The sequence below is a fragment of the Phyllostomus discolor genome, chromosome 12 (genome assembly GCF_004126475.2).
Source record: "Phyllostomus discolor isolate MPI-MPIP mPhyDis1 chromosome 12, mPhyDis1.pri.v3, whole genome shotgun sequence".
NCBI classification, from domain to species: Eukaryota; Metazoa; Chordata; class Mammalia; order Chiroptera; family Phyllostomidae; genus Phyllostomus; species Phyllostomus discolor.
The window spans coordinates 45,523,299-45,541,407 of NC_040914.2; the positions used below are offsets into that span (position 1 = coordinate 45,523,299).

General features: G+C 62.5%; 2 protein-coding genes across 6 annotated transcripts; one reads left to right on the top strand and one right to left on the bottom strand.

Annotated features, from left to right (window-relative positions):
• Positions 1 to 239: 239 nt before the first annotated feature.
• On the top strand, positions 240 to 9,745 carry CIB2 (calcium and integrin binding family member 2). 5 transcript variants are annotated; one of them, XM_036013281.1, is made up of 8 exons: positions 242 to 423; positions 1,994 to 2,079; positions 3,138 to 3,172; positions 4,241 to 4,292; positions 5,200 to 5,311; positions 6,860 to 7,007; positions 9,076 to 9,271; positions 9,578 to 9,745. In XM_036013281.1, the coding sequence occupies exons 3-8, from the start codon at positions 3,160 to 3,162 to the stop codon at positions 9,597 to 9,599; spliced, it is 543 nt and encodes a 180-aa protein (XP_035869174.1). In that variant the 5' UTR covers positions 242 to 423; positions 1,994 to 2,079; positions 3,138 to 3,159; the 3' UTR covers positions 9,600 to 9,745. The 5 variants fall into 5 exon arrangements, with proteins under 5 accessions (XP_028358144.1, XP_035869174.1, XP_035869173.1 ...); XM_036013280.1 differs by lacking the exon at positions 1,994 to 2,079; XM_036013282.1 differs by lacking the exon at positions 4,241 to 4,292 and having other exon boundaries at positions 243 to 423.
• A 570-nt stretch (positions 9,746 to 10,315) lies between these two features.
• SH2D7 (SH2 domain containing 7) lies at positions 10,316 to 17,274 on the bottom strand. The gene is made up of 6 exons (XM_028502456.2): positions 16,791 to 17,274; positions 15,689 to 15,778; positions 14,786 to 14,951; positions 14,282 to 14,494; positions 12,527 to 13,198; positions 10,316 to 11,192 (listed from the first exon to the last, which is right to left on the bottom strand). The coding sequence occupies exons 1-6, from the start codon at positions 17,159 to 17,161 to the stop codon at positions 11,142 to 11,144; spliced, it is 1,563 nt and encodes a 520-aa protein (XP_028358257.2). The 5' UTR covers positions 17,162 to 17,274; the 3' UTR covers positions 10,316 to 11,141.
• Between the last annotated feature and the right edge of the window lie 835 nt (positions 17,275 to 18,109).

Below are 18,109 nucleotides of genomic sequence, written 5' to 3' on the forward strand. Positions count from 1 at the left end.
TGCATCTCCGCCGCGGAAAGTGCCTGGGTCGCCACGCCGGCACCAGCGGGAGCAGGACTTAGCAGCAGGGGCATTTTCTCCCGGCCGGCGCCGCGTAGGGGAGCCACAGCGCCCTGCAGCCAGGGACCTGCACCTTTCTTCCGCCACGCCCCACTGCTCAGGCCCGCCCCCCTCGGGGACCACGCCCCGTTCAGCCCCCGCCACGCCTCTCTACTCTGCCCCTCTCTCAAACCACGCCCCCATGTCTAGGCCCCGCCCCATTCTCCGACCACGCCCCGCCCCGACTACACCCCTCCAGTGGACTGCGCGGCAGGATGCGTGCTGGGCTCGCCGTGCGCAGTGGGAGGTGGCGCCCGGCTGGCCGCGCGCATCATGGGGAACAAGCAGACCATCTTCACTGATGAGCAGCTGGACAACTACCAGGTGAGCCCGCGCCCCTGCTCGCGTCTTCCCGTCGCTGCCGGTTTCCCGGGTCACTCCTGGCCTCTGCCTTCACTCCGAGCATGACCTTGGGTGGGCCGCTACTCCTCCGAGCCTCACCGGGACAGCGAGCCTCTGGAAAGCACAGCCGAGCTGCGTCCTACCTGGGTTGGGAGTCAGGTGCTTCAGCCCCCAAAGGCGGCTGCGGCTGTAAGTTGAGGTGTCTTGTTTAACCTGGGGAGTCTTCCTCTGGCCCAGCATGGAAATGATGGAACAAGGAGGCGACCCCTTACCAGCCTTACTTACCTGGTCACTCTGCCCCCACCTCCACCACCAAGCACCCTAACAGACCCCCTGGACCCTTCCTCAGGAGGTCCCAGAGGGGAGACCCTGCTGCAGATGACGCCCACGCTCCTGGGTGCCTGCCCCTCCGGGTGGCTCTCATCCTTCAGAGCCCTGTTCGGGTGACTCCCTCCGACTCCCTCAGGCAGAGGCCCTGACTGGGCTGTCACCTGTGTGCAGTGCACTTTGGGGACATGCCGCCAGCAGGGTCTCCACAGCCGCCCTGCGTCGCTGTCAGGAATATGTATTTGGTGCTGGTCTTGAAATGTGGGTCCCCTGCCGTGGGCAGCCCTAAAATGAAAGTGCCTCCTCCTGGGTGCCCTAGTGTGAATAACAGATTTCCCAGCTCCCCGTGAGGACCTGACAAGGAATGGGGACCCACACATTCCTTCAGCGTCTGTTGTGTATCAGGCACTAAACTTCCTGCATGTACTTATGGTCAGCTCCTTCCATCCTGGGCCGGTGGATAATTGGCCCCATTTTACAGACGGGTAAACCAACCCATTCAAGACCCTGCTGTGGTCTCACGGGGGAATCCAAATCATGAATCCCTGGCTCACTCTTTGTTGGGGGCGGTGGGGCTGTGTGTGTCCTTTGTCATCAGGAGACACGGTCACCTGCAGTGTGGCCTCACTGGAGGAAGTGTGCATGCCAGGGGAGGGCGCTAGTGGGAGTGGGAAACCTGTAGGGGAGGGGGCTCTTGCTTTGCTGGAAGTTTCAGAAATAAGGCAGCCCTGCAGCAGGCCCATCAGGGCCAGCAGGAGGCATTCCAGGTGGAGGGCCCAGCTCAGGCAAAGGCATAGAGGTGAGCACAGGTCAGCAGGTAGGCCAGGCTGAGGAGTGAAGAGTAGCCCTGTGGGGGCAGGGGCCCGGGTTCCCACTCAGACCAGCCTGGCATCGGGTTACCCTTTGCAGCCAGCCCCTGTGTTGGGTTCTGACCCTTTGCCAGAGCCTGGCTGGACCCTGCCGGGCTGCTGGGATGGGAGAAATGAGAGCTGTGAAACCCGAGAGCCTCACATGTTCCCCTGCCTCCCGCACCCCCCCGCCCCCCCCCCCGCTGCCCACACACACCAACTCTCCAGGCAGCACCGGGCCAGCCTGGGGGGGTTGTGGGCAACCCTGAGTTATGGCTGCTCCCCAAGTGAGCTGCAGGGTTTCGTGTCCTCCTGCCCCAGGTGCCAGTGATCCCTAAGGTTCAGGGTTCTTCCCAGACCACTTCTCTGCCTTGCAGATCCATCCCCCAAACCCCCTCAAGCTCCAGAGCACTGCTGGCTGCCTCCCCCAGACCCCAGGCTGCTCCTCCAGCTGATCAGTGAAGTATGCGTCCTGTAACTCAGCCTCCCTGGGGATCCCTCCCGTCTCCACCGCCAGGGCCCTGGCCAGGCCTCCTCAGTCTCACGCGGACGGAAGGGTCTAACTGTGCCGTTGCCCTCCCCTCCTTTCTGCCCCCTCCAGCCACCCACACCTTCTGCCACAACCCCTTGCTTTTCTCACCCCACGCCTTCCCTCCCTCCTTTCTCTTTCTTTCAGCAGACACTGAGCATCACCCCTCTCACACAACTTTTTCCAAGGAGAAAGAGTTGCCGTTGGCTGAGCCTCAGGGCTCCCATCTCTGCCCAGGGAAGCAGCACAGCCCCCCATAGGCTAGCGAGGGGGATGTAACAGCACTGGATAGTCAGAGCCCCCCGGGACCAGGCCCCTGAGAGCCCAGGGGGCTGTCAGTGGTACTGAGTCAGAATCACAGATAACCATCAGGGGACCTCTCCCCTCCGCCCCTGAGCTGGGTCCTGTAGCTCCCTGGGGCACAGCCCTCCCACTCCCATGGACCGTAGTGTGGTGTCGTCCTCAGCTCGGGCTGCACCCAGCAGCACCCGAGTGGCTTTGAAAACAGCTGACATCCCTCCCCTGTCCAGATGCTTCCAGTCACTCAATGCCACCATCTTCTCCCCCCGCACCCCGCACCAGCCTCTCCACTGCCTCCCTGATGTGACCTTGTTGATTTCTGTGGCTTTGCTGCCAGGAAGGTGTTCCTCCCCGCCCCCCCCCGCCCCCCCCAAGCTGTGTGCCTGGGACTCTGGGTCTCCAAGCATGAGGTTCCCTTCTCTGAGGCTGCGCCGTGGTGGAGGCCACCTCCCAGCCACTGCCCCTCCGACCCCTTAAGTGCTCTCCCTCACAGCCCTTGTCCCTGCACCCAGTCCCCTGGGTCAGGTCCAGAGCCTCAGGCAGTTTCTGGACCCAGGAGACTGCTGTCCCCAGTGGGCTGGGTGGCCGTGAATGTTCCGGCCCCGGCACTGTCGAGGGCCGCCCGTGTGGGTGGTCTGAGGGAGGAGGAGGAGCTGGGACCGCCCAACCGACTGTGCGTGTTCTCTCTGCAGGACTGCACGTTCTTCAATAAGAATGACATCCTCAAGTAAGTGTGGTTCTGCTCGCCCCTCCGAGTGGGAGGGGCGGGGCCTGGGGGCGGGGCGGGGCCTGGGACCCCAGCGTGCTGGCCCCACGGGCTGAGCCAAGGAAGAGCACTGTCTCTGTCGGGAGCCGGAACCTTCTGCCCCTCCTGGACCCAGATTTTTCTGTCAGGAATCGAGCATCTGCTGGCCGTGTACCCGGCTGTGTGTGTGGTGGGTGGTCTCGGGCACATTTTCATGTGATCTTCACTGTCACCTTGTAGTGGGAGAATCCAAATTCGTGCCCCGTGTGGCCGGCGTCACGTAGCTAGGGACTGAAGACGTGGTCTCAGACTCCAGGCCCCTTGCTAATTCCCTGCGTCCTGGGGCCTCTCAGACGAGGGGTCCCTGTTGGTCAGACCAGAGCCCCCTCAGGGCCCTTCAACTCTGATGACCTTTGGCCCCTGGGAGCCTGAAAGTTCTGCGATGCCCCCACTGCCCTTGGCTGTCCACTAAGCATGTATTCCCTTCCCAGGATACCCTGGGCTTTCCTTGGGGGTTAGGGAGCTGGGCCGAGACAGAGAGATGAAGGGGGTGGCAGTCTCAGGGCACCAGGACCAGATGGTGAGCAGGGCGCACAGAACACCAGGAAACCTGGCCCCCTGCCTGGGCTATCGGGTGGCACTGAGAGCCTCAAGGGCTGGGGATCACTTTCCCTGCAGGTCGGCGGGCAGGCTGGGACGGGAGCCGCTGGTGGCTTCCCCAGAGGGCTGTGGGGGCCACTGCCCCAACCCCTGGGCTCAGACAGGCCACTCTTCCTCCCTGTCTGCTTGGTGGGCAGGGACAGCCCACCACCCCACCTGCCTCGGCATCAGCACACATGGGCTCTGCTGCCACCTCCCAGGTCTGGGGCAGCCTCGGGTGACACCTGAGCCTCGCTGAGCCTCAGATCCTTCCATCAAATGGGGATCGTGCTCCCACCCCCAGGGTGCTGCCCAGAGGCAGGAACACCAGGGTGGGGTTTGACCCAGGCCCTGCTTCCGGGAGCCTCTGAGCACCGCTCCTCCTCCCCGCCTCCCTCCACCCCCATCCAGGTGGGTTTCTGGGTGAGCTGCACCCCGAGCACCAACCAGATGGCGAGGAGAGGTGAGCTGCAGGTTCTTCTCAGCAGCGCGGGGCCCAGCCCAGCTCAGAGATACTGAGTCGGAATCACAGATAACCATCAGGGACCTCTCCCCTCCACCCCCACCCTGCCCCCCGGCGGGGTCCAGTTGCTCTCTGGGGCACAGCCCTCCCACCCCCACGCTGACTCGGGTGGGCAGCCCCCCATTCAGCTCCCTTCACTCTGGTAGGTAAGAGCTCAGCACCCAGCCCCTCCCTAGTAAGTGGGCCAAGTCCTCGTCCCTTTGGCACCGACAGAGGCCCACCCAGCAAGCCACCTGTTTGTTACTTTGTATCATCTATTTTAATTACTCTTGATTTTTTTATTGCACATGTGATACATGACCAGAGAAAAATTAGACAATAAAGCCAGTCAAGAGAGGACCAAAACATGACTTCTGATCCTCCCCTGTGCCCTCAAAATAATGACTAGGAACCTTTCCGGATATTGAAACTTTGGGTTCGCCGCTTTGCCAATATTTTCCCTTCTCGCGTGTTTATCAAAGATTCGGATCCTGTTGTATAGTCGTTTCTTTAAAATTGCTTTTCCTGAGGCCCATGGTAAAAATAGATAAGAAGAAATGATCTCACCACCTCCATAATGCATTTAGTTGGACATTTTGGTTTTCAGTGTTTTGCCATTATATTGGCCCTGCGGTGACACCGTGACATACGACCCTCACCTCTGGGATTATTTCCTGGCATAAACGTCTGACCCAGAGGCTTCTGGGTCAGAAGACGTGTAGACTATGAAAGCTTTCGATTTTTGTTGCGAAGTCACCCTGCAGCGGCGTCGAAGCAGCCTGCCTCCCCAGCGGCGGTGAGCTGGCAGAGGCGCCGGCCCCGGCGTGGGGTCACGCCCCCTGCAGGGCTTCCTCTGCTCCCCTCGCAGGCTCCACGCACGGTTCTACGAGCTGGCCCCCAACCTCGTCCCCATGGACTACAGGAAGAGCCCCATCGTCCACGTGCCCATGAACCTCATCATCCAGATGCCGGAGCTCCGGGTAGGTGAGGGGCCGCCCGTTGTCACGACTGTGCGGCCCTGAGCGCGCCCTGAACCTCTCTGGGCCTCAGTTTCCTCACTTCACTGTGAATGACTGAGCTATGTGTGGGGCTCTAGGTTGGAGCTCACCTGCTTGTCCCTTATTTATTTATTTATTTATTTTTAGAGAGAGGAGAAGGGAAGAAGAAAGAGAGGGAGAGAAACATCAAAGTGTGGTTGCCTCTTGCACGCCCCCTACTGGGGACCTGGCCCACAATCCAGACATGTGCCCTAACTGGGAATTGAACTGGAGACTCTTTGATTAGCAGGGCGGTGTTCAATCCGCTGAGCCACACCAGCCAAGGCCACTTGCCACCTTATTAAACAGCCAGTCTGCTGTCTTTCTCAGCCCTTTCTCAGCCCTTGGCTTTTTCAGAGAGTTTTCCTCTCCTGCCTTGCTGGCTGCAGCTTCTCACGGCTGGGTCATCCTTGGCATCACTTCTGGATTTAACTTGCAAGGACTCCTCTGGGGATCTTGTCAAAACACCTACTCAGGCTCAGGAGGTCTGGGGACCCAAGGCTGTGTTTTTCTAGAAAGCTCCCAGGTGGGGCTGATACCTCTGGTCCTCGACCACATGTGTATTGGACATGAAGATGTCACTCATGACTTCCTCACCCGTAATGCACGTGAGGTGCCCTCTGCCAGCGAGGAAGCTTTGGGGGCACAAAAAGCGGTTGTGTGGGACTTTACAAAGAGGCCCCTGCCAGGCCTCGGATGTGTGACTCAGGGGTCCCCACGTGGTATCCACTGGGGCCCGTGCCCCAGTCGTGACTTCAGTCCTGAGGGACAGTGAGGCCAGTCTCGGCCCTGTGCAGGCACCCAGCCTGGCCTGCAGAGGGGATCAAGCCCAGGCCCGTGGGCCCTCGGACACTTAGGCAGGAGGCACGTGGTTGTCTCCGAGCCTCCAGGAGGTGTCCCTGCGTGATCTGGGGTGAGGAGGGAGTCGGCGGCCTCGGGACTGGTCCAGGAGAATCCGGGAGCTGGGTGGTGGCCAGCCTGGGGTCTGCCGCGCTCTCTGACTCTTGCTGCTTGTCCTGTCCAATTATCCAGCCCTTTGGGGGTCCCACTTCTGCCTCCCGCTGTGCTGACCTGGTCCGGCCTGAGCTGAGGGTTGCCCCTGCTTGGGGATGCCCTCCCCCCTCACACACCAAGGCGGAGGCCGCCGCCGTGGGCTCTCCTGGACATTGCACCTGCCCCTGCCCCAGCCTCCCTGGAGCTCACCCTCCAGTGAGCACGCCCTGGCTCTGCCAAGCTCCCTGTGCTCACCTGAGTGACACAACAGCACCTAACGCCCCCGTGAGGTCTCGCAGGGGCCGGCCTGCTGCACCCTCCACATCATAACTCCTCAGTCCTCCCCGAGCCCAGTTAAGTGGGTGCAAATGTCGTTCCCATCTTACAGATGCAGAAACTGAGGCCCAGGGGGTTGGGTCGAGTAGGCTGTAACCTGTCTGGCCCTGGGGTCCTCCCAGCTAACCCGCCCCAGGGAGACTGTCGTGGTTCTGTGTCCAGGAGAATCCCTTCAAGGAAAGGATAGTGGAGTCCTTCTCCGAGGATGGCGAGGGGAACCTCACCTTCGATGACTTTGTGGACATGTTCTCCGTGCTCTGCGAGTCGGCTCCCCGAGACCTCAAGGCCAACTACGCCTTCAAGATCTACGGTGATGAGGGCTGGCGGGGGAGCGGCTGCTGAGGGCCTTGGGGAGGGAGGGTGGGCACATGGGTCAGCGGGCCATCCAGTTCCTGCTGGTTTCCACCCTGGGGGACGCCAGGGACACTTAGAAGAATGCCTGCCCAGCAGGGTGGCCATTGCTGGCAGTTGGTGCACAAGAGACCCCATGGGGCCCTCAGAGCAGAGGTGGGACCCGCCCCACCTCAGTGGGGAGGAGAGGGCCCATGGAGAGAGGTTTCAGTGGGGCCTGGGAGGACCGGGGTGGGCAGGGAGGTGGCGAGCGCCAGGCAGAGGGAGCAGCAGCCTACGAGGACCCAGGACACGGAATGTGCAGGCCCCGGCAAGGAGGTGGGGCCTGTGCCTAGGGACACTGCATGCCCCCTAGGGCCAGGCTGTGGGGTCCAATCAAGTAGTTTGGGCCTGGTGCCCAGGCCACCAGGGGCCACTGAGGTTTCAGGTGGGGAAGGGCAGCTCTGTGTTCTAGAAGGGTCTCAAGGCATCAGCTGAGGCTGGGGCTGGAGAGGAGACCTCGGCCAAGTAGTGAGGCTCCCAGAGGTCCCCAGACTGTGGGAGGTGAGCCACCTTTTCTCCTGCCAGCCCTGCCCTCCGGTCAATGCCCCACCTGCCACCAGAGGGCGCTGGCCGCCTCAAAACCCTAGTTGTTCCACAGCGGTGGGAGACGTCCAGCCTACTGGCGTCCAGTCCTCAATACTGTCCTCAGACAGGGATGCTGAGGCCCAGGGAGGGGCTGAGACCTGTCCTCGACCAGAGAGCCTCGAACAGACCTCCTGTCCCCGGGGACTTTGGTCAGCCAGGCACCAGGGCCCCCGTTTTTCACACAGGGAGTTTCACGTTTATTTAGAGGACTTGGGTCTAGATGCATCCATGCCCCCCTGTGTTTGCACGTCAGAGACAGAACCACCCTGCCTGCCAGCCGCGGTTGCTGGTTCCCAAAAAGCTTCTTGAGTTCCTCCCGTCACCCCTTGTGCCCTGAACCCCGCGGCCCTGCTTCTGGGTGGGGCCACTGTCTGCAGAGAGGGGCTCCCTGCTCGCCTGGGCTGGGGGCGGCCCTGGGGAGATGGGGTCCGCCCTCCAGCAAGGGCCGCCCCCTGCTGGACCCCAGTGTCCTCATGTGAAACGGACACAGGCGTCCCCCTCTCTCCAGCCTGTCAGCCAGCACAGGCCTGGGCAGGGTGGGCACCTGTCAGGGGTCTGGGCTCTGAGAGGCAACACTGACCGCCAGGGCTATGACCTCAGGGATGTGAGCTCCCTGTCCTTCCCACGCCTCCGTTTCTTCCTCTCTGTCCCGGGGTTCTCACTGCATCTACTGGGTCTCTTTGCTGTGCAAACTCAGGGAGCTGGCGCCTGCCACACTCACGGAGGCAGTTAGGCAGGCCCTTTGTCACTGTCGTGGTGTCAGGGTTGGAGCAGCGGCAGGGGCTGCATGGAGGGAGCCCTTGTGTCTAGGCAGCAGGCCCCACCGAGTGGTGAGGTTGGAGCCGCAGTGTGAGGGCCGAGTAGCGGTCTGCTGGACCGATGGGTATGAAGGGCCCCTCGGGCAGACGCAGCGTCCAGTGCGAGGACCCGGTTGTCAGGCGGGGAAGTGTTTGGAAGGGCGCTGAGGCTGCTGTGGCGGGCTTGTTGCCCAGCGTAATGACGTAGCATTCCCGGCACTGTGCACCCTGGCCAGCCATGGGCTCCCCCTGAGGGGTGCCTGCGTCTGCTGGCCGGCGAGTCTGGCTGGGTGCCGGGGCAACAGGGTGCCGTCGAGGACATGTGGCCTCAGCATCACGTCAGAATCCTCCGAGCAGCCCTCTGGCCCGGATTCAGGCACTCGGCCTCTCTGGGCCTGGGGTCCCTGAACTTTGCAAGGACTACAGGGTCACTGTGGGGTGAAGACCCAAGTTCCCAGGAAGCCTCACATGTGGGTGGTTGACACGTACTCAGTCGCACCCAGTGGGGGACGAGAATCCAGTGTCCCCAGAGCGCGTCGGGGGGGGGGGGGGCAGGACACAGTGTGCCCAGCCCAGTCTGAGTGTCCCCCGCCTCCCCTGCAGACTTTAACACCGACAACTTCATTTGCAAAGAGGACCTGGAAATGACGCTGGCCCGGCTCACCAAGTCGGAGCTGGAGGAGGACGAGGTGGTGCTGGTGTGTGACAAGGTCATTGAGGAGGCCGACCTGGACGGCGACGGCAAGCTGGGCTTCTCTGACTTCGAGGACATGATCGCCAAGGCCCCCGACTTCCTCAGGTGCTGCCCGGGGCTACCCGTGGGGCTGCCCAGTGCCAGGTCTCCTGGGGCCCCCAGGGACTGAGGCCCTGTCACCACACAGAGCGGCAGTGGGGTCCGAGGCCACACAGGTGGCGTCCTAGCCCAGCTCCCGTCCCCTGCAGGGCCAGCCCTCAGGTGAAGGGTGAGCGGCAGGCAGCCTGGGGTGGATCCCAGGGCACAGCCTGGCCTGCAGGCCACCCTTCCCTCGGCGTTAATAACCATGGGCCCTGCGTCCTCCCTGAGCACTGTCTAGGCCCTGACCCCCTCTTCTCATTCTCTTTCTAGCACCTTCCACGTACGGATCTGAGGCCCGGGTGGAGGCTGCGGGCCCCCAAGCCCACCATCCTCCTCTGCTGTCTACACGGTTGTGACCTCCAAGCTCCCAGCACGGGAGCTGCAGCCTCCAGGGTTTACACCCACGGACAATATCTTGGCCCTTTGAGCAAAAAAAAAGCCTTAACCAGGGAAGGGGGAACGTAAGGAGCAGGGCCCTTCCCAGGCCCCCCTGGGGTTCGGCCCCAGGACACACAGCCCCTTAGAGGCCTTCCCTCCATCCCCCGAGCTCCCTGGCACCCAGTTTTCCTGCCTCAGAAATGCCCCCGTAGGAGGGGAAGGCAGAGCACCTGACGGGGCGTGTGCGTGGGGGACACGCACGCGCGCCCCACAGAGGTGGGGCGCCGATTTGACCACGTGTGGGAAACACACCCTGGTCACCCGGGGCAGAGAGAAAGAAAGAGGATGAGATTTTAATGGGTCGTGCAATCCCGCTGCACCCCCACAGCTGGGCTGCAGCCTGCGCCCCCCCCCCCCCCCCGGCCCCATCTCCCCATCCTTCCCCACGTGAAGCTGTGCAAACACGAGGCCCAAAGGGCCCTGTCCCTGCATCTGCCCCTCCCAGCCCTGCGGAGCCGTCCCTAGTGAGTGCTGCGCGCGCATCTGCGAACTGCGGCTAGTAAAACCCTCCGCGGTCCCAGTGCCGTCTGCGTCAAACCGCGTTGTTCATCCGTGTCAGTCCGCGCCGTCTGTATCAATCCGCGTCGGGACCTTCGCCCCTCATCCCGCGAGCCCGCCGCTCTTAGCGCTTCTCCGCTGGACTAGGCCGTGCCTCCCGCTTCGGCGCCAACTCTCATTTGAGGGCTGGAGCCAAGGTGCCTCTGTGACCAAGTCCTCGAGGGAGCCCCACGCAGGACGGACGTCGGGTGAGAGATGTGCGCGCTTCCTCCGTGATGGTGGTCCTTCCGGTGACCGCGTGTGGGGCCCAGCGCGTGCTGGGCGCAGGCCGGTGGCCACGCTCGGTCCTGACAGCACCCCCGGGAGGCACCCGTTTCTCAGCGGGAGGGGCTGCGCGGCCGCGAGGCCACCCAGGGGACAGTTCCCACGAGTGTGGAGCGACCCTGCTCTGCCCAGGATGGGTGGGGAGGTCACCAGGCGGCTGGTCAGTCTGTCTTCCGCCTCCCGTGTCTGGGGCAGTGGGCGGGAGCAGCCGGCTGAAGGTCACCCTCAGGGAGGCGGGGAAGTGGGTGGGATGGGACAGAGGGTCCCAGGGGAGGGGGGTCCAGGCAGAGCCACCCGACCTGAGGGACCACCGCCCTGCCAGGCCAAGCGCCCTGTGCCCTGAGGCTCCTGGGAGGCCGGGGCCACCCGGCGGCCTGGGTCTCAGGGGAGGAGTGTGAGTCCCCTCCTCTGGCGGGTGGGGTGGGAGGCCCCTCCCGCTGTGTCTCCGAGCCTGCTTCCGGCCCAGGCTGGGGGCGGTCTGAGGGGTGCCTTCGGGTGAGTCAGGGCCTCCCAGGGACCCCTGCAGGGCCGGGCACCAGGAGACCCGCGGTGTGGGCTGCTGGAAGCCAGGCCGTCAGGGTCTGGGCTTCTTGTCCGCAAAGAACAGCCTCCGGAACCTGTCAGGCTGCAAGGAGGGAGAGGACGCTGGAGCCTGGGGTCCCCAGGGTGCCCGAATTCCAGCACTGCTGTCCCCAGGCGGAATGGGGCGGGCTAGACGTGGTGCCCCTGGGGACCAGGGAGGGCGAGGGCTTTGTGGCCAGGGGCAGTGCAGTCCTGGGTGCAGCTGCTGTGGTTCTTAGGCTTTTCTCCCCGGCTGGATCTGCCTATGGGCCCAGGGGAGGGAGGGCCTCCTGGGCACAGTCCCGCCCCCCCAGGGAGGGGCTGGGGAGCTTCGCTGAAGGAAGCCTTCCAGCTGGAGCTGGTCAGGGCTGTCCCCACAGGGAGTGGACTCTGCCTGCTCGTCAGCCCTGGGTGTGGGTGGGGTGTGCTGGGGCCCAGGGCCGAGGAACCGCCCCCCTCCTTTCTTATCAGAAGTGGTCAGAACAACAGCTCTGTTCCCCGAGGGCTCTCCGGGCTGTGTCCCAAGCTTGTGAAGGTGCCCTATCCTCTCGGCCAGCGGTTTTCAACCTTGTGCATCTCACAGCCCAGAAACTAATTACGGAAATTGTGCAGCACACCAAAAGATAGATTTTTTTCCTGCTCTGACAAAGAAAGATGGGTATAATTTTGATTCGTTCACCCCGGATGGCTCTTGTTCTGCTGGCTGTTGTCATTCTTCTACTCGACCATCTGGGGGAAAAGAGGGCAGTGCCCCCCACTAAGCAGGTATCACATGGTTTAACCATTCTGGCTGCCCACAGCGTGTGAAAATCGCTGCTCCAGGGGCAGCCGTCCAGCACACAGCCTGAGGACCAGCGCCTCCTATAGGCGAGGGACAGGAGTACCGGATGTCCCGTTAAATTTCAGTCTCGGATAGGTGATGAACAGTTGCAGTATTTGGAGTGTACTCATGCTAAAAAAAAATTACTTGTTCTCTACAATTCAAATTAGCTGGGTGGCCCGCCATGCATCTCGCTCAGCCCGGTGGCCTTCTCTTGCTGGGGAAACTCTTGCCCAAAGCCATGTGGCTAGGGAGTGGCTGAGCCGTGACAAGTCAGACATGGAGCCCTTTCTCCTCCTCTCAGGGGCTCGGAGACCCCTGAAGTGGCTAAGAGTGAGGGTCAGGGACCCCGGTGTGCTGTAGGGAAAGACCTCAGAAGGGCCTGGAAGCGAACATCTGACACCCAAGCCTAACAGCGGCCTCCCCCACCACCTCCGGGCCTACGTGAGCGCTGGAAAGGTCTGGGCACCTGTGGTGCGGGGGGAAGCCTGCCCTGCCCCTGCCCGAGAGCCACAGGTCCTGCCCACCACCAGCTGCTCCCTGGGAGCTGCCCGTCACCCACTCCCCACGGAGCCCACCTTCTGTGTCTGTCCAGGCTCCTTGCTCTTGGCTGCTGGGGTGTGTGGGTGGGTGTCACCAGGCTCCAGGAGCCCCGGAGCCCCTTCGACCCTGGCGTAGGCACAGTCTGTGGACGACCCCGACAGCCTGCCTCGGGGGAGAGCAGCCCGTGGAAGCAGGAGCCTGGCAGGGCCGCCCCAGCAGACCGGGACCTCCTCGTAGGTGCTGCCGCCTTGGCCCTGCACATCGTTGGCCTCCTGCAGGAGCAGCGCGTAGGTGTCCTTGGTGCTGTCTGGGGAGTGGGGCTGGGCGCTATGGCTGGACCTCAGGGACCCTGGGCTCCGGGGGGCAGCTGAGGGTCCTCCGGCCTCAGAACGAGGGGGCAGGAGGAGGCCCCAGGAAGTCGGAGAGACGGTCAAGCCCTGGTCTGGGCTGCCCCCGGAGAGGGCCGGCCCTGGGCTGTCAGGCCTGTCCTGGCTTCCATCTGAGAGTCTGCTCAGGGCCCCCTTGCCAGGGGTGCTGGCCTGGCTGCCGGCTGGAAGTGGCCTGTGCCTGCCGGACACCTCTGTGGCCGGGTCTGGCAGTGCCTGCTGTTTCTTCCTTGGTTTTGCATATACGATGTTGGGGCTGCCAGGAGACTGGTCCGGACGGGAGGCACCCCTCTCGGGGAGGGGTGGCACCCCGGTGGGGGGCTGTGGAGAGAGGGACGGAGGACCTGTAAAGGTCACTGCCGCTAAGAGGCCGATGGGTAAACTGAAGCGTTCCCAGACCACCTGCAACCCTGTCTCGGCCTCAGTTTACCTGACAGGTACAGGGCGGGTTGTATGAGTTCAGGACCCAGCCAGCAACCATGCAGGACTCTGGGAATGGTCTTTGTCTTGATTCAAAGTCTGAGGTCACCAGCTGTCCCTACCACCCGAGCTCCTCCTGCCTCTGGGGTGGTTCCCTGCTCCCCCAGAGCCTCTAGAACTCAGGCCCTTCAGAATGCCCCCCAGATTAATCTTTTGCACCAGCTGGGTGCCAGGCTGTGTCCTGGGTGCCAAGGACTCAGTGGTCAGGGGTGAGCACGTGCCAGCCTGAGAGTTGGCTGTGTGTTGCCTGTCACCATCACACAGGCCGCCGCCATCAGCCTGTGATAACACATCAGCAGGCAACATGCTGTTGGGTGCCCATTGGAAATGAGGAGGAACAAAGCAGGGTCACGGGGGACAGAGCCACTGGCAGGAAAGGGGGCGTTTTGACAGCTTAGGTGCCTTTGCCAGGAGATGGCCTGGGAGCCAGGAACGGGGTGCAGTGAGAGCAGTGAGAGCAGTGAGAGCGAACCATGCAGGTGGCTGCTGGGAGGAGAGTTCAGGCAGAGGGAACAGGAAGAGCCAAGGCCTGGAGGGGGGAGGTGCAGAGGCCTGGAGGGAGGAGGTGGAGGTGGAGCAGGGGGGCGCCAGGTGAGGAGCTGGGGAAGATCTCCCCAGGTGTTGTATATGTGGGGGTCTGACAGCGAGAGGAGCCTCTGAGCCCCGCCCCCCACCCTCCCCCAGCTGCAGTTACGGCAGACCCCCCCCATCCTGCGCCCACTCTCTCATGCCAGCCTCATGGGAGCCTCAGGAATGCAAATGAGGCTCCCAGAGACTGGGCACTTGCCCCACATCACCCAGCGAGACAGGCCACACCAAGCAAGAGGTGGCCCAGTTTGGCTTGCCACAGGCAGGCACAGCAAGCCACCCAGGGGTCCCCTGCGGGGCTCGTGTGTGGGCGCACCCAGAACCCAGAATCCTCACCTCCACACTCTGCTCCTCAGACAGGTTCCCAGGGCTCCCGTCCTGGCTCCCCTTCATGTGCAGGAAGGAGACCTGGGGCTTCGGAGGGGGGCGGGGGCTGCCGGCCTTGTCTGGGGCCCCCGCGGGGGGCGCTGTGGCAGGCGGGTCCTCCAGGCCCAGGTTGGTCTGCCGGAGGCCCAGGGTGATGGCGTCGTAGAGATCGCCGTCCTCCTGCTGGGGACAGGGGAGACACGGCGGAGTGAGGGCCCACGCACGCCCAGCCTCCAGTGCCTGCTGGAGGCTGCCTGCTGGTTAGGGAATGAATCACGCCCGCCGGGTCCCCGAGCTTGGGGGAGACACTGCCTCAGTCTCCCCTTTTCAAAAGGGGGCCATGACCCCCGTGGTGAGTGCCCCCGCGCAGCAGCAAATAGGGAAGAAAAGGCCGGGGGCCCTGAAGGGTGCGCACCCCAGACCTGGGCAGCCAACCCACCACCCTCCCCGCAGCCGGTGAAGAGGGGTGCCTACCCGGGGGCAGGGGGCAGCCAGGGTCTCCCCGAAGGGCTCCAGCTGCACCGCCTGGTAGTAGCGCACGAGCTCGGCCAGGCTGCCGTGGCTCTGCGTGTCCCCGGAGACCAGGTAGCGCCGGTTTCGGAGCTGGGTGATGACAAAATGCCGGCATCGGTCGCTGCCCCTGCAACATGACAGGCTGGCCTGACCCTTCGGGTTCCGGGCGGCCCCTGTGGAGTGGGTGCTGCAGGGCCGGGAGCTGGGCTCCTGGGACGCCCGAAGGGGGCTGGGGAGGGCAGGGCTGGGCGAGGGACAGACCCCGCTTGGTGCAAAATTTAAAGGGCACCACAAAATTCAGTCATCGAGGCTTGTAACCCCGTATTTTAGAAGATGGAAATACTGAAAAAGCCAGGACAAACGAAATATCAAAGTCTTACAGATGAGATCCAGCTCCGCGCTTGCCTGAGGCAGCCTGACCCACCCCACTGTGGACCCTGCCCTGCCATGAAGGGGGCGTCCAGCCCCTGCCCCCACTGCACCTGCCCTCCTCCCAGGCACCCCTCCAAGTCAGCGGCCTCGCTGACACCTTGGTCTCCCATGCCTCCGGCTCTTTGCACAGGCAGTCCTGTCTGTTGGAAATGCTTCCTAAACCCCAGGCCCAGGCACGCCTCCTTCTCTGCCTAGCAACTTACTATTCGTCCTTGTATCCTGGCCTAGAGGTTCCCCTGGGAAGCCTTTCCCTGTCCCACCCCCGTCATCCCCGTGGCCGGCCGGCACTCCATCCGAGCACGCGCCAGTGCTGCTGAGGAACTGTCCCATGACCATGGAGAGTGAGGGAGTGAGGGGCCAGGGCCCAGCGAAAGCCAGGCAGTGCGGGCTGGGGGGGCCCTCTGCTTACCTGCATAGTGTGTCCTCCCTTACCTGTAGGACAAGATGTAGCCAGTGGCCCGGTCACTGAGGCGGATGAGGAAGGAGCCAAGAGCTTTGTCCCTGAGCAGCTGCTCGGCCTCCCTGGGCAGAGCACATGCCCTGAGTTGGGCTTGGGAGTCCCCAAGGGGGGTGCACTAGCACGGTGCCGGCCCCGCAGACCTGCACGTACTTGTTCAGCCCTTCCGCGGGTCTGGGGTCTGTCCAGGCCCAGCTCAGCAGCTACAGGTTGGAGTCCTAAAGCCACATGTCCCCCCCCTGCAACCCCTTGGGTACAGCCTCCCTGACCCTGGCCACCCAGCAGAAGGGCCATGCAGCAAGAAGGAATCCACGTAGCTGGAGATTCCAGGTTTGCAAGGTTCCCACTCAGTGTGGGACGTGCTCTACATGACAGTTCCTGTTATGTCCTTGTCAGCCCCAGGCCACTGTGTCTGCGGCTGTTTCTAAGTGGTGCCAAGTATTTTGCAGGCACAGTGGGAAATTCCAGTTGCCACCTGGTTGGGCAGCCCACAGGCCAGGGTGTGCCTGAGGCACGGACTCACCACGGACGCAGAGTGCCTGCTGTACACAGGGCCAGCAACAGAGCTGGCAGCACCCAGTGCAAGCGACATGGGCAGCTCTTGCTTACAGAGGGAAAACTTCCAAGATAGTGAGAGCAGAGCACGAAAACCAAGAACAGGCCTCTGGCAGGGAGGGCTGGTGGGACGGCTTGCAGAGCCAGCCCGATCGGAGTGCGAACCCTGCATCTTGGCGTTTGCTCCTAGGGTCACTGTGCGCCCAGGGGACAGCCCCCACTTCACATGGTGCTGACAGTGCTGGACCTGCACACTGAGTGTCACGGTCCCCTAGGTGCTCATCAAGTCCTTCAGAGCTGGCCTGAACACACCCTGCTCCCAGTGCCTCTTCGTGTCCTAGCCTACATGCAGAGCGGGGGCCGGTGCCCCAGGGAACGGGGTGCTGCTCCCCACTCTGTCCCCCTGCCCACCGCCTCCCGGGGTCCCTGCCCAGTTTGGGGAAAGGGCAGGAGCCAGGCTTGTCCCAGAGTTCCCAGGCCACCTTCTCCTCCCCAAAGGGCTGCAGGCAGGGGCAGCCTTACTTGCGGGTGATGAATCCGTGAAACCAGGGGGGCAGGGCTCCGTGGTGCAGAATGAGGGGGGCCTGCGTCTCCATGAACCACCTCAGGGCCAGCTCTTGCAGCTGGCCCACAGCCTGGCTGTCCCCCGCCTCCTCGGGCCCCTGGCCCCCACAGAGCTGCGTCGGGCTGCCCTCCATTCTGGCGAGTGCTGAGGTGGGGGCCGCGCCCTGAGCCCGCACACCTCTATATCTGCGTGTGCACCCACTCATTTGCCTGAGCCCTGAAACGCCCCAACCGTCAGCAGCACACAGCAGCCCTATTGTCACCTCTGGGCCGGCTGGTGGCACTGGAGGGAGGGGGCACCTCTGCATCCAGAGAGGAAGGGAGGCCATCCCTGACCTGCATCCAGCAGGGACATTGCCCCGCTGGGCTTGGCCTCCTTCCCAAGGACCAGCCCTGACTGAAGTCCAGGGCACGGCCACTGTCCACAGAACCTTGGACTCAAATTCTGCATATGGCTCCCTCATGGAAGCTGCTTGCATTTTGGCAAAGTTCTGTGCTGATTAATTCCTCCTTCTTTCTATTTTCTTTTTTTTTAAGATTTTATTTATTTACTTCTCAAGAGGGGGAGGGAGGGAGGAAGAGAGGGAGAGAAAGATCAGTGTGTGGTTGCCTCTCACACACCTCCTACCGGGGACCTGGCCCACAACCCAGGCATGTGCCCTGACTGGGAATCGAACCACCGACCCTTTGCTTCGCAGGCCAACACCCAATCCATTGAGCTACACCATCCAGGGCTCAAGATCCATTTTCTAGACTCCTCCAGGGTCATTATGGGGTCTAAGCATGGCAGCATAATGGTCAAGAACGACAAAACATCTATGTAAGTGCAAAGAAGACAGAACCGCTCTCGATATAACACGAGTTTGGCCATGGTTGCCCCGGGGCGGCCGTGACTGGCCAGGCTGAGCAGCGGCCAGTACGGTAACGTCCTGCCTGGTTCCCGGTCCCAGGTGCGGGAGACATGGGTGCATTCGCTGTGGGAAAGTCCATGGAGCCCCATGCTCATGGTTTATGCACTCTTGTAGGCACGTGTCCGCTTCAAGAACACAGTTCACTTCAAAAGTTAATGACAGTGCGACAGCCCTGTTTCACTGGTTCCGGTTCTGGCAGACCAGCTAAATGACGTCGGGCAGATGGCAGCTTTTCTGGGCTTCAGCATCTTTGTCTCTGAAACAGGGACAATAATACCACCTGTTGTTAGATCCTTAGTGTTTGGAAAAACAACGGATTAGAATTGGCCATTACCTTGATGATGAGGATGGCGAGGATGGCCTGGA